The sequence below is a fragment of the Nerophis lumbriciformis genome, linkage group LG27 (assembly GCF_033978685.3).
Source record: "Nerophis lumbriciformis linkage group LG27, RoL_Nlum_v2.1, whole genome shotgun sequence".
Lineage (NCBI taxonomy): Eukaryota > Metazoa > Chordata > Actinopteri > Syngnathiformes > Syngnathidae > Nerophis > Nerophis lumbriciformis.
In genome coordinates, this window is record NC_084574.2 from 3,629,001 (window position 1) to 3,655,000 (window position 26,000).

The following is a 26,000-nucleotide window of genomic DNA, read 5'->3' on the forward strand; positions in this document are numbered from 1 at the left end:
TCGGAATTGATCTGGCGAGCGCCGAATCAGAGGGCGCGGTTGCGCTTGAAATGAAACGTCAATAAAAGTGCGCCACCGCTCCTTCTGACACGCCAGCCCTCGATTCGTTTTTTTTTTTTGCCGCACCTCATTTTGATTTTCGGCTTTTAAAAAGTGCTTTTACTGGTTGACAGCTGAACATATCTACACTTTCCTTTTTGCTCACTGGAACCACAAACATCCCTCACGTTATTTCTGATTGTGTCATGACTAGGACTGTGGCTGGGTTTGTTCTCCCGTGGTGCAAATGAGCATTTGGACCAGACATGGCGTGAAGGTGAAGACATTATTTATTTTAAACTATCAAAAAAGGAATAAACAAAAAGCGCGCACAGTGGCGGAGAATAAAACTAGACTTTAAACACAAAACTTGCACATTGGCAGAAACTATGAACAATAGTGATGGGTCCGGCAACACCGATGCATCGGCGCATGCGTCGAGCTCATAGAGCGAAACCCTGTGTCGGTGCGCGTACCGCTTTTAGAAAGTCACGTGACCGATCATGAGCTGTTTTGGTCACGTGACCGATACGCCAACTGTGTCGCACTGACGCCTCCTCTGTGCCCTGTGAGCGGCTCTTTTCTACAGCCGGAGAAATAATAACTAAGAGAAATCGTCTAAAATGTAATACGTCGGAAAAACTTTTATTTTTATTTTTTTTTTTTAATAATCAATCAATCTTTATTTATATAGCCCTAAATCACAAGTGTCTCAAAGGGCTGCACAAGCCACAACGACATCCTCGGTACAAAGCCCACATACGGGCAAGGAAAAACTCACCCCAGTGGGACGTCGATGTGAATGACTATGACAAACCTTGGAGAGGACCGCATATGTGGGTAACCCCCCCCCTCTAGGGGAGACCGAAAGCAATGGATGTCGAGTGGGTCTGACATAATATTGTGAGAGTCCAGTCCATAGTGAATCCAACATAATAGTAAGAGTCCAGTCCATAGTGGGGCCAGCAGGACACCATCCCGAGCGGAGACGGGTCAGCAGCGCAGAGATGTTCCCAGCCGATGCACAGGCGAGCGGTCCACCCCGGGTCCCGACTCTGGACAGCCAGCACTTCATCCATGGTCACCGGACCTGTGCCCCCCCCCCTCAAGGAAAAGGGGAGCAGAGGAGAAAAGAAAAGAAACGGCAGATCAACTGGTCTAACAGGGGGGCTATTTAAAGGCTAGAGTATACAAATGAGTTTTAAGATGGGACTTAAATGCTTCTACTGAGGTAGCATCTCTAATTGTTACCGGGAGGGCATTCCATAGTACTGGAGCCCCAATAGAAAACGCTCTATAGCCCGCAGACTTTTTTTGGGCTCTGGGAATCACTAATAAGCCGGAGTTCTTTGAACGCAGATTTCTTGCCGGGACATATGGTACAATGCAATCGACAAGATAGGACGGAGCTAGACCGTGTAGTATTTTATACGTAAGTAGTAAAACCTTAAAGTCACTTCTTAAGTGCACAGGAAGCCAGTGCAGGTGAGCCAGTATAGGTGTATATATATATGTATATAAAGGTATATACAGTATAGGCGTAATATGATCAAACTTTCTTGTTCTTGTCAAAAGTCTAGCAGCCGCATTTTGTACCAACTGTAATTTTTTAATGCTAGACATAGGGAGACCCCAAAATAATACGTTACAGTAGTCGAGACGAGACGTAACGAACGCATGAATAATGATCTCAGCGTCGCTAGTGGATAAAATAGAACGAATTTTAGCGATATTACGGAGATGAAAGAAGGCCGTTTTAGTAACACTCTTAATGTGTGATTCAAACGAGAGAGTTGGGTCGAAGATAATACCCAGATTCTTTACTGATTCGCCTTGTGTAATTGTTTGGTTGTCAAATGTTAAGGTGGTATTATTAAATAAATGTCGGTGTTTAGCAGGACCGATAATCAGCATTTCCGTTTTCTTGGCGTTGAGTTGCAAGAAGTTAGCGGACATCCATTGTTTAATTTCATTAAGACACGCCTCCAGCTGACTACAATCCGGCGTAAATAAATAAAATAAAAATGTGTAAAAAAAATAAAATTAAAAAAATTCCCAGTCCACAATCATCCACAACACGTTCTCTTAGATTTCCATGTTATGATACATGTTCACATTATTTATTGACTGTATCTAAAAAAGATAAAAATATATTTTTATTTAAATGAAGATATGTAATAATCCTAAATGAAATACAATGACTTGGTTTATATTATTGTATATACTAGGGCAGGGGTCACCAACGCGGTCACCAGGTAGCCCGTAAGGACCAGATCAGTCGCCCGCTCGCCTGTTCTAAAAAATAGCTCAAAGAGCAGCACTTACCAGTGAGCTGCCTCTATTTTTTAAATTTTATTTATTTTATTATTATTATTATTATTTACTAGCAAGCTGGTCTCGCTTTGCTCGACATTTTTAATTCTAAAAGAGACAAAACTCAAATAGAATTTGAAAATCCAAGAAAATATTTGAAAGACTTGGTCTTCACTTGGAATAAGCGGTAGAAAATGGATGGATGGATGGGTCTTCACTTGTTTAAATAACTTCATTTATTTTTTACTTTGCTTCTTATTACTTTTAGAAATACAATTTTAGAGAAAAAATACAACCTGAAAAATGATTTTAGGATTTTTAAACAAATATACCTTTTTACCTTTTAAATTTCTTCCTCTTCTTTCCTGACAATTTAAATCAATGTTCAAGTAAAAAAAATTTTTTATTATTGTAAAGAATAATAAATATTTTAGCTTCTGGTTTTTTGACGAAGAATATTTGTGAAATATTTCTTCAAACTTACTATGATTAAAATTCAACAAAATTATTCTGGCAAATCTAGAAAATCTGTAGAATCAAATTTAAATCTTATTTCAAAGTATTTTGAATTTCTTTTAAAAATTTTGTTCTGGAAAATCTAGAAGAAATACTGATTTGTCTTTGTTAGAAATATAGCTTGGTCCAATTTGTTATATATTCTAACAAAGTGCAGATTGGATTTTAACCAATTTAAAACATGTCATCAAAATTCTAAAATGTATCTTAATCAGGAAAAATTACTAATGATGTTCCATAAATTCTTTTTTAAATTTTTTCAAAAAGATTCAAATTAGCTAGTTTTTCTCTTCTTTAAAGAGTCGAAATTGAAGATAAACTATGTTTCAAAATTTTATTTTAATTTTTTTCGTGTTTTCTCCTCTTTTAAACCGTTCAATTAAGTGTTTTTTTCATCATTTATTCTCTACAAAAAACCTTCCGTAAAAGGAAAAAAAAATGTACGACGGAATGACAGACAGAAATACCCATTTTTTTATTTATATAAATTTATTTATTTAGCTATTCTTGTTTAAATCACACTTACGTGTAACTTACAAATGACAATATATTTATTTATTTAAGTGTGTATCAAACTGGTAGCCCTTCGCATTAATCAGTACCCAAGAAGTAGTTTTTGGTTTCAAAAAGGTTGGTGACCCCTGTACTAGGGCATCAAATCAGTGTCAGTTGAGTCGGTCCATAGGTTGCCTGTAGGGATTTTTAATGTCCAGCAGATGTCAGTATTTAGTGACACAGTATCGACACAGTATCAATACAGTTTTGCAATGTGTCGAAACGCTTCATGACGCCTCATCAACCCATCACTAATGAACAATTAAACAAAACACTAACTGTGGCTTAACAAACAAAAACTTACTTGGCATGGAACCGGCATGAAAAAAAGAGTAGCAAGGGTCATCAGGGTGTGGAGAGTGTGCAGGAGCATAAATGTGGTGATGTCGTCAGAACGAACAACAGAAAATGAATGAACTTAAATACTATGGACATGATTAGTGAAAGCAGGTGCGTGACTCGAAACGTGAAACAGGTGCGTGACGTGACAGGTGAAAACTAATGGTTGCTATGGTGACAAGAGTGCACAATGAGTCCAAACGTGGAACAGGTGCGTGACGTGACAGGTGAAACTAATGGTTGCTATGGTGACAAAACAAAACAAAAGTGCACAAAAAGTCCAAAATTTAAACCGAACATTACTAAAACAAAACATGATCACACAGACATGACAGATTGAAACTAAATGACCGACCTTTCTTGGATCGGCTCCACTCGGATTGTGCGGGTCGAGCGATGCATTGTGGGTAACCACATTCAGCCATTTTAGTGCAGATTGGATCAAAAAACTGTTTCTTCAAACCAATCTGATTCTTGTTATTTTGTGCTATTTCAACGTCCATCCATCCATCCATTTTCTACCGCTTGTCCAAGTCTTTGATGAGCATTCCTCAACTTTCTCACTCTTTTTTGCCACTTCTTTTCTTTTTTTTTCTTCTTTTCTTTAGTTTATTTGGAACATGAACACACTTACATCATAATACATCACACAATTTCATATCATTTCATTTTACATCATGCCCGAAAAGGAGTAGGAAGAAGCAAAGCTTATTTAATCCTACCCCTTTCCCACTTCAAGCGTTTACAAATACCGTATTTTCCGCACCATAAGGCGCCCTGGGTTATAAGCCGCGCCTTCAATGAACGGCATATTTCAAAACTTTGTCCACCTATAAGCCGCCCCGTGTTATAAGCCGCATCTAACTGCGCTAAAGGGAATGTCAAAAAAACAGTCGGATAGGTCAGTCAAACTTTAATAATATATTAAAAACCAACGTGATGTGGGCGCGCATGGAGTCGTATATCAACATGGACGGAGCTGCGTGAAAAAAGCCACCCGGCCTCTTCGCGTAAACTTACCTTAACCACTCGCTCACCTTTTCTTCATCCATCCATCCCTTCGAGTTAGCTTTTATGATGACGCCGGCTCTCTTTTGGCAAGGTCTTCCTTTTGAATATCACCGTGGGTGGAAGTTTCTGGCCATTAGCATGGCAAGCTAGAACCACAGTGAAGGATGACTTCTCATTCCCTGTGGTGCGAATATTCACCGTACGTGCTCCCGTTGTATCCACAGTGCGGTTCACAGGAATATCAAAAGTCAGTGGAACCTCGTCCATGTTGATAATGTTCTCTGGCCGGATCTTTTTTTCAGCTATCTTGTTTTTACAACATGCACGGAAAGTAGCCAGCTTTTCTTGAAAGTCTTTAGGCAGTTGCTGTGAAATAGTAGTCCGTGTGCGGATGGAGAGATTGCGTCTTTTCATGAACCGGAAACCTGTCGCTTAGTAGGAGCCATTTTGTGGTCTTTACAGATGTAAACACACAAAGGAAATGAAACGTACGGTATATCCGCGCGCTTTTTCTTCTTCTACGCGGGCGGGTGGTTGCTTACAGTAGAAGAAGAAGCGCTTCCTGTTCTATGGGGGCGGGTGCTTACCTTGGCGGTTGCTTGCGTAGAAGAAGCAGCGCTTCCTCTTCTACCGGGAAAAAAGATGGCGGCTGTTTACCGTTGTTGCGAGACCGAAACTTTATGAAAATGAATCTTAATATTAATCCATATATAAAGCGCACCGGGTTATAAGCCGCACTGTCAGCTTTTGAGTAAATTTGTGGTTTTTAGGTGCGGCTAATAGTGCGGAAAATACGGTATATAGAATCATTTACTGACCTTTTTATATAATAAAATAACATCTATGAATTAGTATACAACAGTTTTGTAATATGTAATTAATTAATTAATTCAGTCATTATTAACATACTGAGATGAAGAATATCTTATTTTCAATAAGGTTGAAAGTATTTCTCATAATTCTTCTTTTTTGTACTCTGTAAGCACTATTACCGTATTTTCCGCACCATAAGCCGCCCTGGGTTATAAGCCGCGCCTTCAATGAACGGCATATTTCAAAACTTTGTCCACCTATAAGCCGCCCCGTGTTATAAGCCGCATCTAACTGCGCTAAAGGGAATGTCAAAAAAACAGTCAGATAGGTCAGTCAAACTTCAATAATATATTAAAAACCAGCGTGATGTGGGCGCGCATGGAGTCGTATATCAACATGGACGGAGCTGCGTGAAAAAAGCCACCCGGCCTCTTCGCGTAAACTTCCCTTAACCACTCGCTCATCTTTTCTTCATCCATCCATCCCTTCGAGTTAGCTTTTATGATGACGCCGGCTGGAAAGGTCTCTTTTGGCAAGGTCTTCCTTTTGAATATCACCATGGGTGGAAGTTTCTGGCCATTAGCATGGCAAGCTAGAACCACAGTGAAGGATGACTTCTCATTCCCTGTGGTGCGAATATTCACCGTACGTGCTCCCGTTGTATCCACAGTGCGGTTCACAGGAATATCAAAAGTCAGTGGAACCTCGTCCATGTTGATAATGTTCTCTGGCCGGATCTTTTTTTCAGCTATCTTGTTTTTACAATATGCACGGAAAGTAGCCAGCTTTTCTTGAAAGTCTTTAGGCAGTTGCTGTGAAATAGTAGTCCGTGTGCGGATGGAGAGATTGCGTCTTTTCATGAACCGGAAACCTGTCGCTTAGTAGGAGCCATTTTGTGGTCTTTACAGATGTAAACACACAAAGGAAATGGAACGTAATATCCGCGCGCTTCTTCTTCTTCTACCGGGGCGGGTGGTTGCTTACAGTAGAAGAAGAAGCGCTTCCTGTTCTATGGGGGCGGGTGCTTACCTTGGCGGTTGCTTGCGTAGAAGAAGAAGCGCTTCCTCTTCTACCGGGAAAAAAGATGGCGGCTGTTTACCGTAGTTGCGAGACCGAAACTTTATGAAAATGAATCTTAATATTAATCCATATATAAAGCGCACCGGGTTATAAGCCGCACTGTCAGCTTTTGAGTAAATTTGTGGTTTTTAGGTGCGGCTAATAGTGCGGAAAATACGGTATATAGAATCATTTACTGACGTTTTTATATAATAAAATAACATCTATGAATTAGTATACAACATTTTTGTAATATGTAATTAATTAATTAATTCAGTCATTAACATACTGAGATGAAGAATATCTTATTTTCAATAAGGTTGAAAGTATTTCTCATAATTCTTCTTTTTTGTACTCTGTAAGCACTATTATTTTGAACAACCTCTTAAACTGGATCAATTTTTAACTTCTTTACTTAATCCATTCCATCATTTAATTCCACATACTGATATGCTAAAAGTTCTAAGTGTTGTACGTGCATATAAATGTTTTAAATTATTTTTTCCTCTAAGGTTATATTTCTCCTCTTTAGTAGAGAAGAATTGTTGTACATTCTTTGGTAGCAGGTTATAGTTTGCTTTGTGCATCATTTTAGCTGTTTGCAATTTGACCAAATCACCGAACTTTAATATTTCTGACTTAATAAATAAAGGGTTTGTGTAGTTCTCTATATCCAACATTATGTATTATTCTAACTGATCTTTTTTGTAACACGGTTAGCGAATGTAGCGCACATTTGTAGTTATTTCCCCATATTTCTGCACAATAACTCAGATATGGTAACACTAGCGAGCAGTAGAGAAGATGTAGTGATTTTTGGCCCAGGACATATTTTGCTTTATTCATTATTGAAATGTTTTTTGCCACCTTATGTTGTATGTTTTGTATATGAGATTTCCAGTTCATTTGATCATCTATTAATACTCCCAAAAATCTAGTTTCTTTTACCCTTTCTATGTCTACTTCGTCTATTTGTATTTGTGTATGATGCTCTTTTCTACTATTACCAAATAGCATCATTTTAGTTTTACTGAGATCCAAAGATAGTCTGTTTTTGTCAAACCATCTTTTTAATTTGTTCATTTCTTCTGTTATTATTTGTATTATCTTCTGTGTGCTCTCTCCTGAACAGAAAGCAGTTGTGTCGTCTGCAAATAAAACCAACTTTAAGTCCTTCGTAACCTTACAAATGTCGTTTATATAAAGATTGAACAATCTTGGTCCCAGTATTGACCCCTGGGGTACACCACAGGGGTCACACACTTGTGCCAGCTTTTTGGAAACATGTTGCAGGCATCAAATTCCAAAGGAGTTAATATTTGAAAAAAAAAATAACAACGTTTTCCAGTTCGAACGTTAAATATCTTGTCTTTGCTTTCTATTCAATTGAATATAAGATTTGCAAATATTCTCTTTTTATTTACCATTTACACAACTTGACAACTTCACTGCTTTTAGCTTTTATATTTTAAGGCTGTCCCTAATGAGTGCTGAACAGGATTGAAGTTAAAAAAAGGTACAAACTATAGCAATAGCAGCACTGAGAGAGCAAACATTGCATGCTTTTGTCACCCTCGGTTGTCAGCCTTGACAGGGATCGAAACTGAAAGTTAACTTGACATGTGTGTGCCTTCGTCTCGTTCCCGGTACTTCTTCTTTCCCTAAATGAGATAGTGTGTGTGTGTATTGGCAAGGATAGAAAACATGTACAGGTAAAAGCCAGTAAATTAGAATATTTTGAAAAACTTGATTTATTTCAGTAATTGCATTCAAAAGGTGTAACTTGTACATTATATTTATTCATTGCACACAGACTGATGCATTCAAATGTTTATTTCATTTAATTTTGATGATTTGAAGTGGCAACAAATGAAAATCCAAAATTCCGTGTGTCACAAAATTAGAATATTACTTAAGGCTAATACAAAAAAGGGATTTTTAGAAATGTTGGCCAACTGAAAAGTATGAAAATGAAAAATATGAGCATGTACAATACTCAATACTTGGTTGGAGCTCCTTTTGCCTCAATTACTGCGTTAATGCGGCGTGGCATGGAGTCGATGAGTTTCTGGCACTGCTCAGGTGTTATGAGAGCCCAGGTTGCTCTGATAGTGGCCTTCAACTCTTCTGCGTTTTTGGGTCTGGCATTCTGCATCTTCCTTTTCACAATACCCCACAGATTTTCTATGGGGCTAAGGTCAGGGGAGTTGGCGGGCCAATTTAGAACAGAAATACCATGGACCGTAAACCAGGCACGGGTAGATTTTGCGCTGTGTGCAGGCGCCAAGTCCTGTTGGAACTTGAAATCTCCATCTCCATAGAGCAGGTCAGCAGCAGGAAGCATGAAGTGCTCTAAAACTTGCTGGTAGACGGCTGCGTTGACCCTGGATCTCAGGAAACAGAGTGGACCGACACCAGCAGATGACATGGCACCCCAAACCATCACCCAACCATGCAAATTTTGCATTTCCTTTGGAAATCGAGGTCCCAGAGTCTGGAGGAAGACAGGAGAGGCACAGGATCCACGTTGCCTGAAGTCTAGTGTAAAGTTTCCACCATCAGTGATGGTTTGGGGTGCCATGTCATCTGCTGGTGTCGGTCCACTCTGTTTCCTGAGATCCAGGGTCAACGCAGCCGTCTACCAGCAAGTTTTAGAGCACTTCATGCTTCCTGCTGCTGACCTGCTCTATGGAGATGGAGATTTCAAGTTCCAACAGGACTTGGCGCCTGCACACAGCGCAAAATCTACCCGTGCCTGGTTTACGGTCCATGGTATTTCTGTTCTAAATTGGCCCGCCAACTCCCCTGACCTTAGCCCCATAGAAAATCTGTGGGGTATTGTGAAAAGGAAGATGCAGAATGCCAGACCCAAAAACGCAGAAGAGTTGAAGGCCACTATCAGAGCAACCTGGGCTCTCATAACACCTGAGCAGTGCCAGAAACTCATCGACTCCATGCCACGCCGCATTAACGCAGTAATTGAGGCAAAAGGAGCTCCAACCAAGTATTGAGTATTGTACATGCTCATATTTTTCATTTTCATACTTTTCAGTTGGCCAACATTTCTAAAAATCCCTTTTTTGTATTAGCCTTAAGTAATATTCTAATTTTGTGACACACGGAATTTTGGATTTTCATTTGTTGCCACTTCAAATCATCAAAATTAAATGAAATAAACATTTGAATGCATCAGTCTGTGTGCAATGAATAAATATAATGTACAAGTTACACCTTTTGAATGCAATTACTGAAATAAATCAAATTTTTCAAAATATTCTAATTTACTGGCTTTTACCTGTATGTTCTGTCCTAATTTCTGAGATCTTATGTGCACTTTACCTGTCCAAAGGCGGGAAAATATCCCTCTAAACTCCATGCTGCCTTTTAAACGTGACGTGACTCTTTATCAGCGTAATGGACAGCAGCCTCGTCCACACCTTTTGTCATTGCTGCATCTATCTGCTGAACGTCACCACCATGCATCTTGGTGGCAGCCCTCCCGAGGGGGTGAAAGGGGCGCAGCAATCCCCTCCAGGGGGTCAAAGGTTACTCTCAAAGCACTCGCTCATTGTACAACTGCAGACTGGGATTTCAGTTTTTGTAGGTGTCGTCCAAACGAAGGAAAACAATGTGGATTTTCATAAAAAGGCGTAGAATTACAGTATTGTTACTACTTGACTTATTGGAGAGTGCAAACCTCCGCCAAGGCTGAAACATTTTTCAATCAGTAATTAATCAGCTATGAACTCAATAATAGTACAATTCATCCAGAATCTGAATTTCTCATCAATCCAAAGGAGAAAAATACTATAAACTAAAACCACGGCACACTTGATTCAATGTTTGTTTATCTTTAAAAAAATTACTGAATTTAATACATTAAATGGACCAAATTATATGTTTAACAAATTCCAGTTGGACACAGATGTTTTTTAAAGAATTTAATTTATTCAGGAATAAAAAAGAAACATAACATATATTATCATGAAAAATGTTTAGTAGATTTTAGAAAACAATATTTTGGTTGTTTACTATCCTAATATATCCACGTTTACATATGAAGAAAATACTACACTAAATTTGTTTTTTAAATCGAATAATGTATTATTATTATTATTATAGTAGTAGTATTTCAAAACTGTATTTTTAACTATTATTTTACAAATACATATTTTATTTTTATTTAATAGACAGACTTAAAAAATAATTATTTGATTTGAATTACATACTTGACATTGACCAAATATATGTTTAAAAAATTCCAGTTGGACACACAGATGTTTTTTTTAAGGAATTTAATTTATTCAGGAATAAAAGGAAACATAACATATATTATCATGAAAAATATTTAGTAGATTTTAGAAAACAATATTTTGGTTGTTTACTATCCTAATATATCCATGTTTACATATGAAGAAGATACAACGCTAAATTTGTTTTTTAAATAGAATACTGTATTATTATTATAGTAGTAGTATTTCAAAAACTGTATTTTTAACTATTATTTTACAAATTCATATTTTATTTTTAGTTAATAAACAGACTTAAAAAATATTATTTGATTTGAATTACATACTTGACATTGACCAAATATATGTTTAAAAAATTCCAGTTATTCACACAGATGTTTTTTAAGGAATTTAATTTATCCAGGAATAAAAGGAAACATAACATATATTATCGTGAAAAATGTTTAGTAGATTTTAGAAAACAATATTTTGGTTGTTTACGATCCTAATATATCCATGTTTACATATGAAGAAAATACAACTCAAAATGTGTTTTTTAAATCGAATAATGTATTATTATTATTATTATAGTAGTAGTATTTCAAAACTGTATTTTTAACTATTATTATACAAATACATATTTTATTTTTATTTCATAAGCAGACTTAAAAAATAATTCTTTGATTTGAATTACATACTTGACATTGACCAAATATATGTTTAAAAAATTCCAGTTGGACACAGATGTTTTTTAAAGAATTTAATTTATTCAGGAATAAAAAAGAAACATAACATATATTATCATGAATTTTTTTTAGTAGATTTTAGAAAACAATATTTTGGTTGTTTACGATCCTAATATATCCATGTTTACATATGAAGAAGATACAACGCTAAATTTGTTTTTTAAATCGAATAATGTATTATTATTATTATTATAGTAGTAGTATTTCAAAACTGTATTTTTAACTATTATTATACAAATACATATTTTATTTTTATTTAATAAACAGACTTAAAAAATATTATTTGATTTGAATTACATACTTGACATTGACCAAATATATGTTTAAAAAATTCCAGTTGGACACACAGATGTTTTTTTTAAGGAATTTAATTTATCCAGGAATAAAAAGAAACATATTATATATTATCATGAAAAATGTTTAGTAGATTTTAGAAAACAATATTTTGGTTGTTTACTATCCTAATATATCCACGTTTACATATGAAGAAGATACAACACTAAATTTGTTTTTTAAATAGAATAATGTATTATTATTATTATAATAGTAGTATTTAAAAAACGTAACACTGACGTGTTACAACTGTATTTTTAACTATTATTTTACAAATCTATTTTTATTTTTATTTAATAAACAGACTTAAAAAATAATTATTTGATTTGAATTACATATTTGGCATTGACCAAATATATGTTTAAAAATTCCAGTTGGACACAGATGTTTTTTTAAGGAATTGAATTTATCCAGAAATAAAAAGAAACAACATAAATTATCTTGAAACATATTTAGTAGATTTTAGAAAACAATATTTTGGTTGTTTACTATCCTAATATAACCACGTTTACATATGAAGAAGATACAACACTAAATTTGTTTTTTAAATCGAATAATGTATTATTATTATTATTATAGTAGTAGTATTTCAAAAACTGTATTTTTAACTATTATTTTACAAATACATATTTTATTTTTATTTAATAGACAGACTTAAAAAATAATTATTTGATTTGAATTACATACTTGACATTGACCAAATATATGTTAAAAAAATTCCAGTTGGACACAGATGTTTTTTAAAGAATTTAATTTATTCAGGAATAAAAAAGAAACATAACAAATATTATCATGAAAAATGTTTAGTAGATTTTAGAAAACAATATTTTGGTTGTTTACGATCCTAATATATCCACGTTTACATATGAAGAAGATACAACACTAAATTTGTTTTTTAAATAGAATAATGTATTATTATTATTATTATTATTATAGTAGTAGTATTTCAAAAACTGTATTTTTAACTATTATTTTACAAATACATATTTTATTTTTATTTAATAAACAGACTTAAAAATTATTATTTGATTTGAATTACATACTTGACATTGACCAAATATATGTTTAAAAAATTCCAGTTGGACACAGATGTTTTTTAAAGAATTTAATTTATTCAGGAATAAAAAAGAAACATAACATATATTATCATGAAAAATGTTTAGTAGATTTTAGAAAACAATATTTTGGTTGTTTACGATCCTAATATATCCACGTTTACATATGAAGAAGATACAACGCTAAATTTATTTTTTTAAATCGAATAATGTATTATTATTATTATTATTATAGTAGTAGTATTTCAAAACTGTATTTTTAACTATTATTTTACAAGTACATGTTTTATTTTTATTTAATAAACAGACTTAAAAATAATTTTTGGATTTGAATTACATACTTGACATTGACCAAATATATGTTTTAAAAATTCCAGTTGGACACACAGATGTTTTTTTAGGAAATTTAATTTATCCAGGAATAAAAAGAAACATAACATATATTATCATGAAAAATGTTTAGTAGATTTTAGAAAACAATATTTTGGTTGTTTACTATCCTAATATATCCATGTTTACATATGAAGAAGATACAATGCTAGAATTTTTTTTTTTTATCGAATAATGTAATATTATTATTATAATAGTAGTATTTTAAAACATAACACTGATGTGTTACAATACTGACTATATTTTTAACTATTATTTTACAAATACATGTTTTATTTTTATTTAATAAACAGACTTAAAAACATAATTATTTGATTTGAATTACATACTTAACATTGACCAAATATGTTTAAAAAATTCCAGTTGGACACACAGATGTTTTTTTAAGGAATTTAATTTATCCAGGAATAAAAAGAAACATAACATATATTATCATGAAAAATATTTAGTAGATTTTAGAAAACAATATTTTGGTTGTTTACTATCCTAATATATCCATGTTTACATATGAAGAAGATACAACGCTAAATTTGTTTTTTAAATAGAATAATGTATTATTATTATTATAATAGTAGTATTTTAAAAACATAACACTGACGTGTTACAACTGTATTTTTAACTATTATTTTACAAATAAATGTTTTATTTTAATTTAATAAACAGACTTAAATGGTAATTATTTGATTTGAATTACATACTTGACATTGACCAAATATATGTTTAAAAAATTCCAGTTGGACACAGATGTTTTTTTATCCAGGAATAAAAAGAAACAACATATATTATCTTGAAACATATTTAGTAGATTTTAGAAAACAATATTTTGGTTGTTTACTATCCTAATATATCCATGTTTACATATGAAGAAGATACAACGCTAAATTTGTTTTTTAAATAGAATAATGTATTATTATTATTAAAATAGTAGAATTTTAAAAACATAACACTGATGTGTTACAATACCGACTATATTTTTAACTATTATTTTACAAATGTTTTATTTTTATTTAATAAACAGACTTAAAAATAATTATTGGATTTGAATTACATACTTGACATTGACCAAATATATGTTAAAAAAAATTCCAGTTGGACACAATTTATCATAGATATTTTTTTAAGGAATTTAAGTTATTCAGGAATAAAAAGAAACATAACATATATTATCATAAAAAATATTTAGTAGATTTTATTGTGGTTGTTTACTATCCTAATATATCCATGTTACATATGAAGAAGATACAACACTAAATTAGTTTTTTAAATAGAATCATTTATTATTATTATTATAGTAGTAGTGTTTTAAAAACGTAACACTAATGTGTTACAATAAAATTAGTTTTTTAAATAGAATCATTTATTATTATTATTATAGTAGTAGTGTTTTAAAAACGTAACACTAATGTGTTACAATAACGACTGTATTTGTAACTATTATTTTATGAATTCATGTTTAGACTTAAAAAAATAATTGTTTGATTTAAATGACATAATTTACATTTTCCAAGTATGTACTCAAAAAATCCAGTTAGACACAATTTTATTTTAGACATTTATTATTTTTAACAATTTTATGTATTAAAGAAAAAGAAAAAAAAAATAAGATCAGCATGCTCGAAATATTTTGTAGATTTTAGAAAATGTTTTGATGATTTACTATCCTAATATATCCATGTTACATATGAAGAAGATACAACACTAAATTAGTTTTTTAAATAGAATCATTTATTATTATTATTATAGTAGTAGTGTTTTAAAAACGTAACACTGACGTGTTAGAATAACGATTGTATTTGTAACTATTATTTTATGAATACATGTTTAGACTTAAAAAAAAATTGTTTGATTTAAATGACATAATTTACATTTTCCAAGTATGTACTCAAAAAATCCACAATTTTATTTTAGACATTTATTATTTTTAACAATTTTATGTATTAAAGAAAAAGAAAAAAAAAATAAGATCAACATGCTCGAAGTATTTTGTAGATTTTAGAAAATATTTTGATAATTTACTACCCTAAAAAAATTCCATGTTTAAGTATTAAAAAAGTTAAAATGCTAAATATGGTTTTAAATATAATAATTAGATTGATTATTATTATTACTATAGTAGTAGTAGTATTTACAAATTTAACAGTAATGTGTTACAATAATGTCTATATTTTAATTGTTTTTAAATGTTTCAATATTTTAATTTATCAAACAAAATTTTACAAAAAAAAACCAGTCATGCAAAATGATATATTACCGTTACCTTTTTCACAATTTTTTTTTGTTTCTTGTGTAAACAATTGTTAGAAGAAAGCCATTGTGCATACTGTAAGGCTGCAGCAGCATCCGCATGCTTCCAATATGTCTAGGAGTGTTTGGTGCAGCTTTTCCCCGCCACTAATCCACATTTAATTGAACTCCAGAGACTTTGAAGTGAGTCCACCATGCGGGCCGGTCCCTTATTCCTCAGAGAGACCCGCCAAGCGGTGGCTGTCCTCAGCTGGTCCCCTTAATGAGCCGCTTTAAGTCAACATCCAGCCCAGCTCGCTAGAACACATTTGAATATTTCTGATTAATAACGCAGTGTCTGGAAGCACGCGATGACATCTCCTGCCCTCCTTTTTTTTCTCCAAGCAGTATATCCCTGCAGACACCTTTTTAAGAAGCAACCGCCTTGTTAACAAAGCAGTGTTAAGTAGAGGAGGTGCACGTCTAAATGCTGGAATTAGCAGCGGCATGAACCACATGGGCGGGGATCAAACATCTCACTGACTGCCATCGCTGACATCTTTCCCACACAAACCTGCTGGAGTCGGCTTGTAGAGGTCCTATGCGGAGGGTGTGTCAGTCCATCGGCAAAAAAATAAAACAAAAAATTAACAAAAAGCTACTACGGATAATTTCAACAAAAACTCGTCAAAACAGCCCAATACCTATAATATGGGCTTTTTAAACATTATTAGTTAATGAGGTCATTAGAGACAACAATCTTAGCGAAACCTGGCTCAAACCAGACGATTTTTTTTTGCGCTGAATGAGGCATCTCCTCCTAACTATACGAATGCACATATTGCCCGTCCCCTTAAAAGAGGTGGGGGGGTCGCACTAATATACAATGAAAACTGTAACTTTACCCCTAACCTAAATAATAAATATAAACCCACTGTGGACTGGACTCTCACTATTATGTTGAACCCAAAAATACCTTAAAATAAGTATATTCTCACTAATAACAAGTGCACTTTTCTTGGTAGAAAAAGCAAATATGAGACCTTTTTGCTCAATATGTTGAAAAATATTCTTAAATGAAGTAAATGCTAGTATTATTGATTAGTTGTATTAGAATGATGATAAGTGCTCTTAATTTTAATCCTTGTAATTATTGGTTATTGTCAAATTAACCTTCCCTCTGCTAGTCCCATTCATTTACAACACTCAAACTTTTTATTTGAGGTTATTTTAATTGCATGTACTTATTCCTTATTTCAATTATTCTATACTTGAGTTTTGACCCAAAGTCCACGCAACATGACGCTTTAAAGCAACAGTATCCAATCTTTTTATAGAAATGTTGAAGTATGCAACACAGCACTTTTAAACGCGATACAGATGCTAAAACCACTCCAGTATGTCGCTACACTGCAAAAAGTCAGTGTTCAAAAACAAGAAAAAAAAATTACAAAAATGAGGGGTATTTTATTTGAATTAAGCAAAATTATCTGCCAATAGAACAAGAAAATTTGGCTTGTCAAGACTTTCCAAAACAAGTAAAATTAGCTAACTTTAATGAACCCAAAATTACCTTAAAATAAGTAAATTCTCACTAATAACAAGTGCACTTTTCTTGGTAGAAAAAACAAATATGAGACCTTTTTTCTCTCAGTATGTTGAAAAATATTCTTAAATGAAGTAAATGCTAGTGCCATTATCTTGACATAATGATATGCGCTCGGCATTACATTTCTTGAAACCAGCAAACTTATACTAAAAACTAATTTATTGTTCTTAATGGAAAGGCAACAAGGCAAGCGCTTGTTTCTCTCGGGGTCTTAGGCCGCTCAGGCAAATCATATTGTCTAAGAATGCATTTTTCCATGGATAACATGACATCATAGCACCAAGTGCGTGCTCTTTCAGTCAATTAGTGCGCATATATACAGCCCGGCCCCCGGCCAAAAACTTTTTATTGTAATTTTGAAGAATTTATCTGAATGTGCATGAACTATTTCTGTTCAAAATAGTTAGAAATGTCACATGTTAAATGTTTAAATATTAACTGTGTTGCGTTTGGACCAGTTGTTCCTCCGAGGGAATTCAAGTCGCAGGTCGCTCCCAAGCTCTTTACGACACTTAAAGCTGAGTAGAAGAACCACCAGAGACAGAATAGGTATTTTGTAATATATTTGCAAAGCTTTGTAAATATACTGAGACCAGTCCAGCATAGAACATTCAATCGCGCAGCTAAGATGGTCTGCCCCCCCCCAATGAAAAACCCTCTCCTCTATCAAGTCTCTCTCTCTCCCACCCTCGCAGTCTTGTCCCTCCAGCCCAAACACATGCCCATTGTCCTCCGCACCTGGACATAAGAATAGATAAGAGGAAGGAGTATCTCTCTTTCTTACATTCCACACTCAAGGTTAGCACACAGTATTTGCAGCCAACCAAAAGACCACAAATGGAAGAAAAACACCAGCTGTTTTGTAATATGATTATGAAATTAAAGAAGTAACACTTAAATACGTCCATCCATCCATCTTCTTCCGCTTATCCGAGGTCGGGTCGCGGGGGCAGCAGCCTAAGCAGGGAAGCCCAGACTTCCCTCTCCCCAGCCACTTCGTCCAGCTCTTCCTGTGGGACCCCGAGGCGTTCCCAGGCCAGCCGGGAGACATAGTCTTCCCAACGTGTCCTGGGTCTTCCCCGCGGCCTCCTACCAGTCGGATGTGCCCTAAACACCTCCCTAGGGAGGCGTTCGGGTGGCATCCTGACCAGATGCCCGAACCACCTCATCTGGCTCCTCTCCATGTGGAGGAGCAGCGGCTTTACTTTGAGCTCCCCCCGGATGGCAGAGCTTCTCACCCTATCTCTAAGGGAGAGCCCCGCCACCCGGCGGAGGAAACTCATTTCGGCCGCTTGTACCCGTGATCTTGTCCTTTCGGTCATAACCCAAAGCTCATGACCATAGGTGAGGATGGGAACGTAGATCGACCGGTAAATCGAGAGCTTTGCCTTCCGGCTCAGCTCCTTCTTCACCACAACGGATCGATACAGCGTCCGCATTACTGAAGACGCCGCACCGATCCGCCTGTCAATCTCACGATCCACTCTTCCCTCACTCGTGAACAAGACTCCGAGGTACTTGAACTCCTCCACTTGGGGCAAGATCTCTTCCCCAACCCGGAGATGGCACTCCACCCTTTTCCGGGCGAGAACCATGGACTCGGACTTGGAGGTGCTGATTCTCATCCCAGTCGCTTCACACTCAGCTGCGAACCGATCCAGTGAGAGCTGAAGATCCTGGCCAGATGAAGCCATCAGGACCACATCATCTGCAAAAAGCAGAGACCTAATCCTGCAGCCACCAAACCGAATCCCCTCAACGCCTTGACTGCGCCTAGAAATTCTGTCCATAAAAGTTATGAACAGAATCGGTGACAAAGGGCAGCCTTGGCGGAGTCCAACCCTCACTGGAAACGTGTCCGACTTACTACCGGCAATGCGGACCAAGCTCTGGCACTGATCATACAGGGAGCGGACTGCCACAATCAGACAGTCCGATACCCCATACTCTCTGAGCACTCCCCACAGGACTTCCCGAGGGACACGGTCGAATGCCTTCTCCAAGTCCACAAAACACATGTAGACTGGTTGGGCAAACTCCCATGCACCCTCAAGGACCCTGCCGAGAGTATAGAGCTGGTCCACAATTCCACGACCAGGACGAAAACCACACTGTTCCTCCTGAATCCGAGGTTCGACTATCCGGCGTAGCCTCCTCTCCAGAACACCTGAATAGACCTTACCGGGAAGGCTGAGGAGTGTGATCCCACGATAGTTAGAACACACCCTCCGGTTCCCCTTCTTAAAGAGAGGAACCACCACCCCGGTCTGCCAATCCAGTGGTACCGCCCCCGATGTCCACGCGATGCTGCAGAGTCACTTAAATACGGATATATGTAAATATCTGCCTCCCGACACAAGCAAAGCTTCCTGGTCCTGCGATCAAAGCGGGGACGACTAATCCTCATCAGTCTCCGATTCAGCCGGCTTAGAACCTGGACTCCAATCCTTTCCCAGCCGGGCCCCCGAATTCTGCGGAGCCTCAAACAAGCCCGGGTCGTGCTCTTATGCGGACGTAGCACACGTTTAACTGCCCCCCCCCCTAAAACATTTACGGTCAGACTTTCTATGTCAAAGCAAAGTTTACTGTACTGTGCCAACTGTACTACTATATGAGTACCTATTTTCTATTGTTTCATTGTTTAAAAAAGTAGTTTTATACTTGTGAGTGTTGATGACACAGCTTTGCAACACTTGATATTCTAGTTTCAAGCATGTTTTACTCAATATAGGTCATCAAATCTCAGCAACAAGCTGTAATATCTTACTGAGATCATTTAGGACTTAAAACAAGTAAAACACTCTAACATAAAATCTGCTTAGGGAGAAGAATTATCTTATCAGACAGAAAAATAAGCAAATATCACCCTTATTTGACATGTTTCATCTTACTTAGATTTCACTTTTTGCAGTGTATGTTTTCCTCCATTTTCAATTCCCCTGCGCTCTAATGTCATCCTTCAAAGTGTGAAACATCTCCTTCCCTCCCTCCTGGCTAAATAGCTGCCATTTTACCACTGAAGTAATGTCTTTTTCATGGAGGCTGATCAATAGAAGACATTAATCCTCCTCCTCCAGGCTCGCCTGTGAAAAATGAACCGGAGTGTTCTCTCGCAGGATCTCTTGGTGATCATCTGGTCTGGTTCAGGTGTCGCCTTAACGTCTTCTTCTTCTTATGTCTCCGTTGCAGATATTGGCGTACACGGAAGGTCTGCACGGAAAATGGCTGTTCACGGAGATCAGGGCCGTCTTTTCCAGGCGGTACCTCCTGCAGAACACCGCCCTGGAGATCTTCATGGCCAACAGAAGTAAGACGATAACAAAAATAACACACTGTCAGGTTCAAACACTGATGACATCTATTAAACAGACAAGAAGCAAGGAATCAGGCAGAGACAGAGTTCAATTTTGCTCAATGAGGAGAGATGTATTGGGCTGTACACTCAGTTAAGTTAAAGTTAAAGTACCAATGATTGTCACACACACACTAGGTGTGGCGAAATTATTCTCTGCATTTGACCCATCACCTTTGATCACCCCCTGGGAGGTGAGACGAGCAGTGAGCAGCAGCTGTAGACGCGCCCGGTAATCATTTTTGGTGATTTAACCCCCAATTCCAAGCCTTGATGCTGAGTGCCAAGCAGGGAGGTAATAGCTCCCATTTTTATAGTCTTTGGTATGACTCGGCCAGGGTTTGAACTCACGACCTACCGATCTCAGGGCGGACAATTCCAACTTACACTCTAAGGTACAGCCCACATGCTCCTCTATTTATTTGGGAGGTCCCTGGTTACATCACTGAGGCTGCTTCTGAAGGAAGGGGGGTAATTTCAGAAGCCCCAGTTAGACACAATATGTAATTATTCAGAAATGGAAATGTGCTGACACTCGTTGATATCGCCCTGTCTCTGCTTTGTCTGCGTCACGGTACTCGATGTTCGCCCTTGGCAGTCAGCAGGCCGGGTCTGGACACAAACACTGATACGAGACGACTCGCAATCCAAGATTGCGAGTTGTCCCTTTGCACAGATAGAAAAGTACACTGCAAAAAAATCAGTGTTCAAAAACAAGAAAAATTAAAGCTGCAAGCAGCGATGGACGGGACCGACTTTGACGGCACACAAAATCCAAACCGTAGCAGTGATTAAAACTCTTTGGTCAATTTTCAATCAGAAGGGTTCAATCTCTCTCCTGTGCTAGTTTGAAGCCGACACGACAAACGTGCTCAGAGGAGATAATGTTTGGAAAAAAAGTGACCGTTTTTTTTACAAAACTTTTGTTTTGAAGGGGGAATTGCAAACTTCCTGTTGATTTTTGCTGTTGGTTGTCAATTTATGAAATGTTGGTCTAAGTGAGACCTACATAGAGGTCTCTAAGACATTCCTACTGGAATTTACAGGCATTTTTGTCTGAGTTTTCTTCCTAGGAGCAGTTGTGTCTGTGTTTTCTTCCTAGGGGGCGCTAGAGTGCAATTTTGAGTTTTGGGGTTGAGTTTTTTTATTAGATCGCAATTTTTGCCAGTCCTGATGTGTCTGTCCAGTTTGGTGAGTTTTGAAGCATGTTAAGGGAGTCAAATTACAGCTCAAAGAGGCAAAAGTGACTGTTTTTTACAAAACTTTTGTTTTGAAGGGGGAATTGCAAACTTCTTGTTGATTTTTGGTGTTGGTTGTCAATTTATGAAATGTTGGTCTAAGTGAGACCTACATAGAGGTTTTTGTTTCATGTCTCTAAGACATTCCTACTGGAATTCACAGGCATTTTTGTCTGAGTTTTCTTCCTAGGAGCAGTTGTGTCTGTGTTTTCTTCCTAGGGGGGCGCTAGAGTGCAATTTTGAGTTTTGGGGTTGAGTTTTTTTATTTGATCGCAATTTTTGCCAGTCTTGATGTGTGTGTCCAGTTTGGTGAGTTTTGAAGCATGTTAAGGGAGTCAAATTACAGCTCAAAGAGGCAAAAGTGACTGTTTTTACAAAGCTTTTGTTTTGAAAGGGGAATTGCCAACTTCCTGTTGATTTTTGCTGAAGAATGTCAATGTATACAATCTAGGTCTAAGTCAAACCTACATAGAAGTTTTTGTTTCATGTCTCTACGACATTCCTACCGGAAGTTACAAGCAGTTTTGGCTGTGTTTTGTCCTAGGGGGCGCTAGAGCGCAATTTTGAGTTTTGGGGTTTGGCTTTTTGATTAGATGGCAATTTTCGCCAGTCCTGATGTGTGTGTGTCAAATATGGTGAGGTTTGAAGGATGTTAAGGGAGTCAAATTACAGCTCAAAGAGGCAAAAGTGACTGTTTTTAGTCAACTTTTGTTTTGAAGGGGGAATTGCCAACTTCCTGTTGATTTTTGCTGAAGAATGTCAATGTATGAAATCTAGGTCTAAGTCAGACCTACATAGAAGTTTTTGTTTCATGTCTCTACGACATTCGTACCGGAAGTTACAAGCAGTTTTGGCTGTGTTTTGTCCTAGGGGGCACTAGAGCGCAATTTTGAGTTTTGGGGTTTGGCTTTTTGATTAGATGGCAATTTTCGCCAGTCCTGATGTGTGTGTGTCAAATATGGTGAGGTTTGAAGGATGTTAAAGGGGTCAAATTACAGCTCAAAGAGGCGGCGGAATAATAATAATAATAATAAAACGCACAAAATACAATAGGGTCCTCTGTCCCAAAGGGACATTGCGGTCCCTAAAAATACAAAAATTAGGAGCATTTTACTTGAACTAAGCAAAATTATCTGCCAATAGAACAAGAAAATTCGGCTTGTAGAGACTTTCCAAAACAAGTCAAATTAGCTAACCTCAATGAACCCCAAAATAGCTTAAAATAAGTATATTCTCACTAATAACAAGTGCACTTTTCTTGGTAGAAAAAAAAATTAGACCTTTTTGTTCAATATGTTGAAAAATATTCTTAAATGAAGTAAATGCTAGTGCCATTATCTTGACATAATGATATGCGCTCGGCATCATGATTTTTTTTTTCATGCTTGAAATAAGGAATGATGACTTTAAAAAAGTAGTTTTATACTTTGCAACAGTTGATATTCTAGTGTCAAGCATGTTTTACTCAATATAGGTCATCAAATCTCAGCAACAAGCTGTAATATCTTACTGAGATCATTTAGGAGCAAAACACTTAAAACAAGTAAAACACTCTAACATAAAATCTGCTTAGTGAGAAGAATGATCTTATCAGACAGAAAATAAGCAAATATCACCCTTATTTGACATATTTCATCTTACTTAGATTTCACTTTTTGCAGTGTACAACTTCAGCACAATTGATAATAACTATAGCAACGGCCTTTAAGCATAAGAGTTGTGTGATAACCTACCGTATTTTCCGCACTATAAGGCGCACCTAAAAACCACAAATTTTCTCAAAAGCTGACAGTGCGCCTTATAACCCGGTGCGCTTTATATATGGATTAATATTAAGATTCATTTTCATAAAGTTTCGGTCTCGCAACTACGGTAAACAGCCGCCATCTTTTTTCCCCGTAGAAGAGGAAGTGCTTCTTCTTCTACGCAAGCAACCGCCAAGGTAAGCACCCGCCCCCATAGAACAGGAAGCGCTTCTTCTTCTACTGTAAGCAACCACCCGCCCGCGTAGAAGAAGAAAAAGCGCGCGGATATTACGTTTCATTTCCTTTGTGTGTTTACATCTGTAAAGACCACAAAATGGCTCCTACTAAGCGACAGGTTTCCGGTTCATGAAAAGACGCAATCTCTCCATCCGCACACGGACTACTATTTCACAGCAACTGCCTAAAGACTTTCAAGAAAAGCTGGCTACTTTCCGTGCATATTGTAAAAACAAGATAGCTGAAAAAAAGATCCGGCCAGAGAACATTATCAACATGGACGAGGTTCCACTGACTTTTGATATTCCTGTGAACCGCACTGTGCATACAACGGGAGCACGTACGGTGAATATTCGCACCACAGGGAATGAGAAGTCATCCTTCACTGTGGTTCTAGCTTGCCATGCTAATGGCCAGAAACTTCCACCCATGGTGATATTCAAAAGGAAGACCTTGCCAAAAGAGACCTTTCCAGCCGGCGTCATCATAAAAGCTAACTCGAAGGGATGGATGGATGAAGAAAAGATGAGCGAGTGGTTAAGGTAAGTTTACGCGAAGAGGCCGGGTGGCTTTTTTCACGCAGCTCCGTCCATGTTGATATACGACTCCATGCGCGCCCACATCACGCTGGTTTTTAATATATTATTAAAGTTTGACTGACCTATCTGACTGTTTTTTTGACATTCCTTTAGCGCAGTTAGATGCGGCTTATAACACGGGGCGGCTTATAGGTGGACAAAGTTTTGAAATATGCCGTTCATTGAAGGCGCGGCTTATAACCCAGGGCGCCTTATGGTGCGGAAAATACGGTACACGTAATTATTCTAACAGCACACTCTGATGTCCCATTTGTGTCCGTCTCCAGCCGCCGTCATGTTCAACTTCCCCGACGCCGCTGCCGTCAAGAAGGTGGTCCACAGTCTTCCTCGCGTCGGCGTCGGCACCAACTTTGGCCTGCCGCAGACCAGGTGAGATTTCAACTCTGCTTGGTGGGGAATTGGACAAACCAACCCACGCAAATATCATCAGCCTCTTGATCTCGCACCTTTTTTCCACCTCATTTCCAACACAACATTTGGTCCTATTTAGCGCACACACACACATACACTACAGCAGTGTTTTTCAACCTTTTTTGAGCCAAGGCACATTTTTTGCGTTTAAAAAATGCTGAGGTACACCACCAGCAGAAATCATTAAAAAACTAAACTCAGTTGACAGTAAAAAGTCGTTGTTGCAATTGTTGGATATGACTTTAAAGCATAACCAAGCATGCATCAATATAGCTCTTGTCTCAAAGTAGGTGTACTGTCACCAGAGGTGGGTAGAGTAGCCAGAAATTGTACTCAAGTAAGAGTACTGTTACTTTAGAGATTTATTACTCAAGTAAAAGTAAGGAGTAGTCACCCAAATATTTACTTGAGTAAAAGTAAAAAGTATGTTGTGAAAAACTACTCAAGTACTGAGTAACTGATGAGTAACATATACACACACACATATATATATATATATATATATATATATATATATATACCTACCGGAATCAATAAAAGGCTATCGATGCTGTCATCTAGCAAAGCTGAATTTGACCAAGCAACCCCCCCGTACCAAAAAGCCCTTGATGAAAGCGGATACAATTTCACCCTCACCTATGAACCCACGCCAGGAAACAAGCCAAAAAAGAACAGAAAACGAAACGACATCATCTGGTACAACCCCCCATACAGCAAAAACGTCTCAACGAACATTGGACACAAATTCCTCAATCTGATTGACAAACACTTTCCCAAAGACAACACCCTAAGAAAAGTATTCAACAAGAACAACATTAAATTGAGCTACAGCTGTATGAACAATATACGACAAATCATCTCAAACCACAACAAAACAATTGCAAATGAGCCGTCGACCCCCAGACAGAGCGACTCCAAAACCAACAAAGGATGTAACTGTCGAAAGAAACCTGATTGCCCTCTCAACGGGGGGTGCTTACAAACATCAGTTGTCTACCAATCTAAGGTAATACGCAAGGACATTAACACATCCGACACATATGTAGGATTAACCGAGGGAGAATTCAAAACCAGATGGAACAATCACAAGGCTTCTTTCAGGAACCAAAACCTGCGGAATACCACAGAACTCAGCAAACACATTTGGGACCTCAAAGACAATAATGTTGAATATTCAATAACATGGAA

General features: G+C 36.7%; 1 protein-coding gene across 8 annotated transcripts in view; it reads left to right on the plus strand.

Annotated features, from left to right (window-relative positions):
- lrba (LPS-responsive vesicle trafficking, beach and anchor containing) overlaps nucleotides 1-26,000 on the plus strand; it is a 778,336-nt gene that overhangs the window by 516,912 nt on the left and 235,424 nt on the right. For all 8 annotated transcript variants that reach the window (XM_061923000.1, XM_061922999.1, XM_061922998.1 and 5 more), the window contains 2 exons: nucleotides 20,420-20,537; nucleotides 24,668-24,770. In XM_061923000.1, the coding sequence (XP_061778984.1) occupies nucleotides 20,420-20,537; nucleotides 24,668-24,770 (221 nt within the window). The remainder of the gene's footprint in view (nucleotides 1-20,419; nucleotides 20,538-24,667; nucleotides 24,771-26,000) is intronic.